The sequence below is a fragment of the Hyposmocoma kahamanoa genome, unplaced genomic scaffold (genome assembly GCF_003589595.1).
Source record: "Hyposmocoma kahamanoa isolate Upper Pololo Valley unplaced genomic scaffold, ASM358959v1 210, whole genome shotgun sequence".
Taxonomy (NCBI): Eukaryota; Metazoa; Arthropoda; class Insecta; order Lepidoptera; family Cosmopterigidae; genus Hyposmocoma; species Hyposmocoma kahamanoa.
In genome coordinates this window covers 12,410,021-12,419,866 of record NW_020653731.1, presented here as the reverse complement: position 1 = coordinate 12,419,866, position 9,846 = coordinate 12,410,021, and the positions used below count along the sequence as shown (strand labels likewise).

The 9,846-nt window shown below is 33.9% G+C and overlaps 1 protein-coding gene across 1 annotated transcript; it reads left to right on the top strand.

The window, feature by feature from the left end:
- Positions 1–2,044: 2,044 nt before the first annotated feature.
- On the top strand, positions 2,045–5,782 carry LOC113227380. Its single transcript, XM_026460275.1, has 3 exons — positions 2,045–2,090; positions 3,301–3,443; positions 5,588–5,782. The coding sequence occupies exons 1-3, from the start codon at positions 2,087–2,089 to the stop codon at positions 5,780–5,782; spliced, it is 342 nt and encodes a 113-aa protein (XP_026316060.1). The 5' UTR covers positions 2,045–2,086.
- Positions 5,783–9,846: the final 4,064 nt, after the last annotated feature.

Below are 9,846 nucleotides of genomic sequence, written 5' to 3'. Positions count from 1 at the left end.
CATTTCATTTTATGTTTGTCATAGGGATGAGGTAAATTAGATAGTTTTTTCAGTGTATTATTTTGATTTTTCAAGTAAAAGTTCTCTCATATGATTTTATTTTTCTGACGTTTCTGAATGATGTATAAGAGTTTAAATCTTCTAAATTAAAAAAAATACATTTATCATAATATTATATTATTCATTTACCTATAGGTTTAAAAAGTAATAACACTAAAAGTGGTTACACACTGCGACTTTTAGCGGCGATGCAAACGCGCGTTTTTGAAACGCGCGATTACATCGCTACACTTGCGATTAATAAGCGATTTCACCGATGCAAACGCGCGATTGCATCGCAATACTTGGGATTTATAGGCGATTGAATCGAAGCAATCGCGCGTTTGCATCGATGAAATCGCGCGTGTAACCGCTCTAACACGTTAAAACATTGTCTATGATTAACATTCATATCTTAAGAATAAGTACCCGCACTATACATTTCTTCATTAAAATATTGAAATTTTTTTTCAATGTACCTCATCTCTAACAAATGCAGTGTCATGAAGCAACCTTCGCACGTAGTGCAAAATTAATGAACTTTTGAAAAAAAAATGTTCTTCGGCGTATTTCTCACAAAAAAACATTATTATGGTATTATTTTTACATTAAATTAATGTATTTACTTAAACTAAGACTTCATTTGAAAGCGACGCTTATAAAAATAGATTATTTTATACGTAAATTAGTGCACGTCGTTACAAGGTAATATTATGTAGATTTTCATCATTTCACAGAGATCATCCTAGATTATTTTTAGTATGACTGCGAATATTTTACTATATGAATACTATAAATATGAATTTCCAATTTAATGATCACTTGACACTAGTCTTAACAGCAAAAAATAGTTCGTTGCACTGCACTCAACTCAAGAAAATTATAATCCAAATAATAAAAATTACGAATATTTTGCGGAATTTCCCGTCCATAGATATAAACGTATATATATAGATATAAACGTCACAGAGAGTTACCTACCAGAAGTCCGAAATGACATTTTCCAGAAATCACGTTTGCTCGAATTTGCATAACCTCAAAAGTAATTTTGTGAGGAAAATATTTTTTCATTTACACCTAGCATAACCTAACCTAACCAAACCTAATCGTGTCATTGTGATGAACATCCAACATATCCTCAAATAACAAAGGTTTCGTTATAATTCGGTTTTCGGGTCAATGAAAATTCGAACAAACGTTATTTCGGAAAAAATAAATTCGAATTTGTAATAAGTTACCGTTAGAGAGTATTGCTCAATTTTATCTTGAGCAATGATAATACTGACAAAAGAATTAGTGTAGTCAAACAAACATAAATAGCATATGTCACATTTCTATTTTCATACTTTTAGAAAAAAAAACAACTCCAGAAGAAAATTACTACTGACTTACAAATTACAGTCAATGAAGATACTACTATTCTCCAAATAACGCTACCAGCCCTCATATTTAAAATACTTTTTTAAATATTTTTCTAATTTTTATCCGGGCACAATTATACTATATTTTAACCGACTTCAAAAAAGGAGGAGATTCTCAATTCGACTGTATGTTTTTTTATGTATGTTACGCGATAACTCCGGTATTTGTGAACCGATTTTCATGATTCTTTTTTTGTTGGAAAGAGGGTACCTCCATAGTGGTCCCATTTCATTTTGAAGAAAATTATCCACCTCTAAGGGTGGCTGATCACGCATGAACATTCATTTTTATAAATATAGCCTAAATTTTACTTAATTAATTTAATTAAAATTAAAATTTTTGCAATTCAATAAAATTATCTAACTAGGGGATATTTCAATAAAACTAGATGAAAAAAATAGATGTAATTCTACGTACTTTTGAGGTCGGTTTTTTAGTACTCTGTACTGAGATTATATAACTGTCAACTTTGTAAAAACTTTTCAGAAATACATAAGTCTATTATGAATTAAATAAAAGTTTTCATGTGATTGAAATGATTTAATTGTCTATTTAACAAAAATCTACAGGGTTATGCAATTACGTCAAACTGAAACATGTAACCACTCATTGAAGATTTATATCCATGGGTAAGCTTGAATTAATCGAATCAGGGAAAGCTCAGCAGGGATAACACTCGCCTCCCTTTTTTTACTTTTACCTTTTTTTAATAAAACTATAATGTCAACCCTCCAACCTGGATCAAGCTTTTTCAGAAGACGCTCCAACGGCATAAGAAAACATCTTGATGTAAACTCCTTGTACAGACAAGGCTTTCAAAAAATCCTCGAAGACGTTCGTTCATCCGGACGAACAGGGTACTATCTCAAAAACACATATTTTTCAGGAGAGCAATTTTAAAGTTTTTTACAGCATTATTTCAGCCGCTATTGTTATTTGTTCTCCTCACTTAAGCTTGAATTGATCGAATCAGGGAAAGCTTAGCAGGGATAACACTCGCCTCCCTTTTTTTATTTTTACCTTTTTTTAATAAAACTATAATGTCAACCCTCCAACCTGGATCAAGCTTTTTCAGAAGACGCTCCAACGGCATAAGAAAACATCTTGATGTAAACTACTTGTACAGACAAGGCTTTCAAAAAATCCTCGAAAACGTTCGTTCATCCGGATGAACTGGGTACTATCTCAAAAACACATATTTTTCAGGAGAGCAATTTTAAAGTTTTTTACAGCATTATTTCAGCCGCTATTGTTATTTGTTCTCCTCACTTATGTGCCTTAATGCCTACACATCTAACAGTATTTAGAATATTCGAATACTTCTCATTCATCATATTTGTGATTCAGAGCTTTAACTAAACTATTCCTGATTAATACTTTTATATGAAAGGAGGAATAATATTCAAAACTTTGAGGAATATAGTAGCATCTAAAAAATTACTCTATACTATAGATTACCATAACAATGCAATGAAAAAAAAATCTCAAAGAGGTATTGAAATAATCGTCTCCATTTTAGAAATAAATATTTTTAAAATGCACTTACCTTATAATGAACACATGCTGTGTATTAGTTTTAATACCCTGTTCAACGGACAACGAAGTCTTGACGACTGCAGCTTCGTGTGTAATATTGAATACGACTGTGTTGCTCAATAGTTGGGGTCAAAATGTACGAAAAGTTCAAAGACTACCTTGCCTGCCGCGCCATTTCACGTCCAATCATTATAAGACATTGTTCATTAGAAAGATCTCGATTTTTTTAATAGGACTGCATTTTAAATTGCTCGACTATGTACCTCTGCTTATTCTTTTCAGCGGATTTATGGTATATTTCAGGTTCATCATGCTCATGTCAGGACAGATTGTGTGGAATAAGGTGCCAGTTGATGCAGTCGGCTAAGCGTCGTCGTGCAATGAAGGGCTGCCAATGCAACGCTTGGAGGCCTTCTTGCATGAGGATAAGGAGGAAAACAAGCTATGTGAGGATTTGACTTAATTTTACCTAATTCCAAATGCCAGATCTTGCACAAGAATATACATCGCTTTTATTATATCTGATATTTTTTTCACAACCGAGTAAGGAGTATTTTTTCGTAATGTAAGACGTAATAATTTTCGATCGTCATATTTCCGTCCGTCATATTGATTTGAGAATAATTATAGGTTTTTATGTCTCTGCTTTATAATAAAAGTTAAAAAAGATATATGTGCGTATTATCGTATTATCCAGAGGTGTTATTTTGTTTTCAATAATATCAAAGAAAGTTTAGTAAATAGTATAGTACTTCAGTCGGATATAATACATTTCATATTTTATGATATTCACAGATTGTGTTTTGTATAAGAAGCAAATTTTCGTAAATTGAATGATTTTTCATCAGATTTCAGTGCACAAAATTTTATGATTAAATAATTTTTCCATTGGCTTCCTTTGACCTTAATAATCTTAAGTCATAGGTCGAAATTAAAAAAAATAGGCTTCGCCTTCATCTGCAGAATTGGTTTTTTATGCTAGTTTCAAACTTCATGCATATTGGTTGACGTACGGCCGGGTAATTCTAAATTTGAGCAGGTACCAAGAAAGCTTTGCTGGCTGTGATTCGGTAAAATTTCCAGTTACGAGTTTATAAGATATAAAACATTCCTTTTCCTGCAAAATTTAGGTAGATAAACACTTTATTCAGAAATCGCAGAATTAAAAAAATATCACAGAAAAGAAAAACATAACATGATGGTCATAGCAGTGAATGGACGCTGACTCAGCATATGCCATAGTTTCTGGTTTTTAGTTTTCAGTCAGAACCAACGAGAAGGATTGAGTTACTTGTAAGCAAAAATACAACAACTATGCATAAAGTTTTATATTGAAATAATATACATAGTAAAGCGTAAATAATGCATCTAAAATAACCTATTTGATATGTAAGTGCATGGGCGAATAATATATAAGTACAGCTATAGGAGGAAAAACCGAACATTTATTCATAATTTTCATACAATGTTGTAGCATATCGTCGGTTAAAAGGTAAAACTCACTAATAGCCTAATTGGCCAAAGGGAGATAATTAAGATTTTGTATTTTTTCATTATGAAAAATCACTAAAGGACTGGTATGTATTAAAACATGAAGGACACCACAGACTTACTGAATTTTTCTTGTCATAGATGTTCTTCCCAATAAAGCAAAATTGAAAAAATCTAGTTTTTGAACAAAATGTCACTTAATGAGTTTTACCTTTTAACCGACGATATTATAGTAGCAGGTAGATACATAAAGAAGTAAGAAAGTTTATAAATAGAATTTTTTGAATTTCTTTGAATTGCTAAACTTTTTCTTTGGCAGAAATAACTGCCAGCCTTGTGGTCATCGGAGGCTTCTACGAGGCGATCCGATACCTCGTTCGCTAGAAGTTTCGCCTGTGGCCCCCAGGGACCCAGAATTGCAACTACAAAAGGCACAAAACGTGTAGCACTGAGCAAGGTTGCCGTATTTGAGCCTTTTGCGGTTCTCGGCTGCTCTGGCCTCAGAACCTGCGCCGCCCACGCTTGTAAAGACAGGTTGCGTCCCACACTAGCTGTCTCTCTATGGACCGACAGTCATACCGTCAAGCCTCTTACCGTCACTACGACAGATGTCAATGTGCTCGAGAACCTGCCGGTATCATAGCGCTGGTGAAGGCCTGTACGATGATGCTATTGAGAGCTGCTTGTCGGGATATGCGGCCACCGCTTCGAGTACACGAGAGGCCATGGTCACCAAACTCGTTAACAGCATCACCACACTTGCGTTGTGACAAGATTTTAGCGTTGTATAATATATTTAGTATAATAATATAACGTGAATAGATCAAAGCAAAAATAAAATTCCATTCTAGACAGACCAAGGAAAAGAAAACAAACACTACACTGATTTTTGCAGTGAGAGTAGTGCTTAGTAGAAAGTAGTAGTGCTTTGAATTTGAGTTTAGATGTCTCGTCAGTTATAGGTGTAATATTATTCCAGCACTTTGACAATTCTATGTTGTTTTACGATAAGTACACATGATCGGACAGATAGCTCTCTGTAGCGTACATTAACAATAGATGACCACATTAATAAATTTATGCGTTCTTTTGTTTACAGACCTGTTCTTGTAACCGTCGTAGTCGCAAAGACAAATCGATGAGTATAGTTAGATGTGGAGAAGCACCTAAAGAGTGTCCCGTGCACGGGCTAGATAAAGTGAAGGGTCCACCAAGCAATACTAATACGTGCAGCGCAAAGGGGCCAGATCGAAAAAACGTCTGTCGTTTCACAGTTGATGCCTATTTCACATGAATATATTGTTATTTTAACTTTATAATCTGATTTTTTTATGGATAAGATCGCTACTTTATATGCTCAGGCCACACAGAGCCGGCCGCGGAAGCGTTCAGGGCACGGTTATTTTTGTAATGTACATGTTACGAGCCGCGGGTCAGCCGCGCGTTTCAGTGTGGCAGGGTTCATATGAACTCATAAATTACACTGTTGAAGTACATTTAAGCCATCGTCAAGGTGAAATAAACATTTGCCAAGTTCAGAATCCGGCCGGATCGGATTTTTTTCTGAGTGTTCGATTTTTTTATTAATAATTATAACAAACTAGTGAAGTAATTTCACGTAAAAATAATTGAATAACAATTCAATAAAAATTTAAATACAATGAACAGCTACATCTCTAACCGGGGCTGGTAGCTGTAAAGGTATCTAACTGGGTGACAAAATATCATAGATTTCTCATGGATGGCGCTACGGTTAAAAAGGTTAAAAAAAAAACAAATACAAAGATACGACGCAAGCGCACATAAAATTCGTGAGGTCCGCTGGTTCGTTCCGTGGCTTAGTTGGTACAGCGTTTGGCACGGTATGCCAGAAGACGTCGGTTGGAAACGTCGAGGTAAATAAAGTATGTTTTATACATATAACTGCCGCCGTGGCCGAACCCGAGAGGTCCCGCTCAGAGGAGAAATATTTGTATCACCTACATTTATTTCTCTCGTGACTTCGGGTGTTCTATGTATGTGTTCATGGCACCCGTGACACAGGGTTTCTCTAGTGCAGGGCTATGAGTGAGTACGTTATTTATTTATTTATAATTAGGTACAGAACTAAAATTCCAATGCGAAATTTCATTGAAATATCTGTAATCAATCACAATGGAATGAATTTTCCGCAGGTGAAAGTAATAATAATAATAATTCATTTATTTATTGAAAACACAAGTTATATAGAAGCTGACATGTACAAAATACGTATAGTTTCACTGTGTCGTTAGGCATACAAATATTAAAGGTATATATACATTCACTCACATGCACTTCGACAGACTAAATCAGGTGTAACATGCTTCGTTTTTCAATAATATTACTATATATTACAGATTATATTACATAATGTTCCTTGCAGCATAATACGCTGCATGAACATCTTTTTTCTTAATGTTCTTTGTCGTTTTGGTTTGGAACCTTTTTGTTGTTTAGTCAGGCGTTTCTTGAAATTTAAAAAGGTTGGGTTCTTTTTGAAGTCTGTTTATTTCGTAGAGGGATTCTTTTTTTTATTCTCCCTCTACGGCTCAAACTATGGAGACTAAAGGATATGTTTAAATCAGACGTTATAAGTATATAATGCATTTCGACATCGAAAACATAAACATATTATTGTCTTTGTTTAACTATTACGTGCCGTCTTAAGCCAAAAGAGATAGCATTACGTTGGTCTATGTCAAACACGGGAATCGCCAATAGCCAACCGTGTCCATTTGGTAGTACATGAGGTACATGATACCGTTGTCAAAGGGAAGTACATCAAATGTCAAAACAAATGTTTTCCAAATGTACTATTGAATTATTCGCATGTATTATAATTAAATTGGACAAAAATATTGACAGTAAGAATAATTAGGTATTAATAAAAATGCGACGCCGCAGCATTAGCATGTCGCTTTAGAAAAAGTGCAAATCAATCGAATGTTACATTGCACAGGCATGTGTTATTTTTTTGTCTATAAATCACACAATAGCCCAAATATTTCATGTAATTAGTGTAATTTTGCTTTTGTTACTTTAGATTGCCTGTTTGTTTGTATAATTTGATGATTGTCGTTAACGATTATTTTGAGATAGTGTTGATCTTGTAAGCACACATATTATCGATATTCTGTTATTAAAACAATTCACTACGAGGTTTTTATTGTTTTATTATTATTATTTTTATTATTTCAAGTTTTCCTACAAATGAAAAAAGGAAGAAAGAATGGTTGGAAACAATAGGACTGCCGAATATAAATGTTGGATCAAAGACCATCTTCATTTGTTCGCTTAATTTTGAGGAGTCAAATTTTGGCAGAACTTTGAATGTAACTAGATTACATGACAATGCTATTCCAAGGCTATTCCATCATTAGGTTTATTGATAAATAATTTTATATTCAATTTAGATTAAACAAGACTCATTTACTAGTTTTTCTCAGTTCCTGAAAACAAAATTATCCACTCGTTTCAGGGGGTCTACTCTCGATCTCCGTCTGATATCCGTCCGAAACAATTACTGCCAAATAATTATATGCATATGCATATGCAATGCATACTGGTTTTATAACGCTATTAAAAAAATATTGCAAAACACATAATAAAGAAGTACATAATATTATATATCAACAAAATGTCATGTTTTTCTGTTTCTGGAATAATCAGCATCCACCACCTTCTTTTTTGTCATTTCTTTTTACAACTTTATGCGAGGTTTCGCTGACATGATAATTATAGGCGCCCATTAACAAATAGCAGGAGCATTCTCGTTTCAATGCACAATAAAAACTGACAGCGACTAACGTGTGGGCAGCTACACAAAACTCTTGTGCAGTGTTTGTTTGTATTGATCTTTTTCAAACTTTGTTGAACGTGTAGACGGTAGTATTAGCTGTGTATTAATTTGCCTGCGCTCGCGTTGACCTAGGCTCGACCAATATGTATTTGTAGGCTTACATGTTTACTCTATAGCCAACTGTACAACCAAATACATCTGGAATGTTAACTGAACTATTAGCGGACGAAGTCGTGGGAAAAAACTAGTACATGATAATTGTTGATTTCCGATAATTGATTTTTACAACTATTTCCATTATTTCTGTGTTAAAATTGCTTGATAGATTCATCTGCTTAAGAAAGCCCGGGAATTAACGGGAATACTAGAATCCGCAGAAACCTGAATAGACTTGTATTTGACAGTTAGTTAAAAGACGTTACGTAAATATGTACTATAATGTAGGTTAAAGGCGTACCTCTTAAAGTAATTTTTATATTTTATTTAGTAATTACAATTAATACTATGTAATGTTATATATTGTTTTGCTTAGAAAATGAAACTATTTTTCCGAATTTAAATCACGTGTACTTGTTTTTTCAAACAAACCAACGTTTCGGGCACAGGTCCCATGGTCACGGTTGACTGAGGTGGTACAGTCATCAAACATATGTTATGTCTAATATTAATGCAAACCACCCTATTTGTTCACTATAGTTACAAAAGTTACTAATTAAATAACTTATTTTACAAAGAAACATTCCAATTTACGCTACATTATGTTTTACACATTATTTTATTTTAATAATATGAATTTTTGTTAAGTTAAATTTGTTACGGAGAAACATCTTCCCAGTTGAAATTAGGATGTTTCTTTTTCAATGGCCTCACGCAGCATGCAGGGTCGATAACGGACTTCTTTTGCAAGGACCTAAGGTTTGCCAAACTTCATTGAATGTGTAGGTTTATCCATGACATGCTCGCAGACTGCAGACTTGTTTAGGTTTGTTTTACCTATTTAGTACAAGCAAAAGTCATACTTATTTGCGATTACGGCATATCTCCCTTTATACTTAAAATGTATATTTAATTTCTATGCCTTTTACGACAAGACGGCAAGTCTATAGCTCTGGCAGCTGTTGACTGTGCTAAATGGGTTTCATAATTAAGACGGCGGCTTAGCGAGCTCTCCCAACAAACATTTAATTGTATTTTGTATACTAACTAATCTATGTCATGTCAATCAGCAGCAGTAGAGCTCCTTGTGAAAGAATTCGTCTTAGAAAGTACTGCTGTTTTATTTTTATTTTTTAATTTTAAATGGGGTACAATATGCTTAACTAAACATTGTCCTACAAAATTGTATAATACAGTTTGACTGCAGGATCGAAATGAGTCTGAATTGAGCAAACCGTTACAAACACACTCAATGTGGTCAAAAATAGCTGTATACCTGTATACCTATCTGTAGTGAAATGCCGGTGTAATATGTTAATCGATATTAAAGTTAAATCAGTGGATGGCGCGACACTATTTATCTTGCACACAAGACATGCACA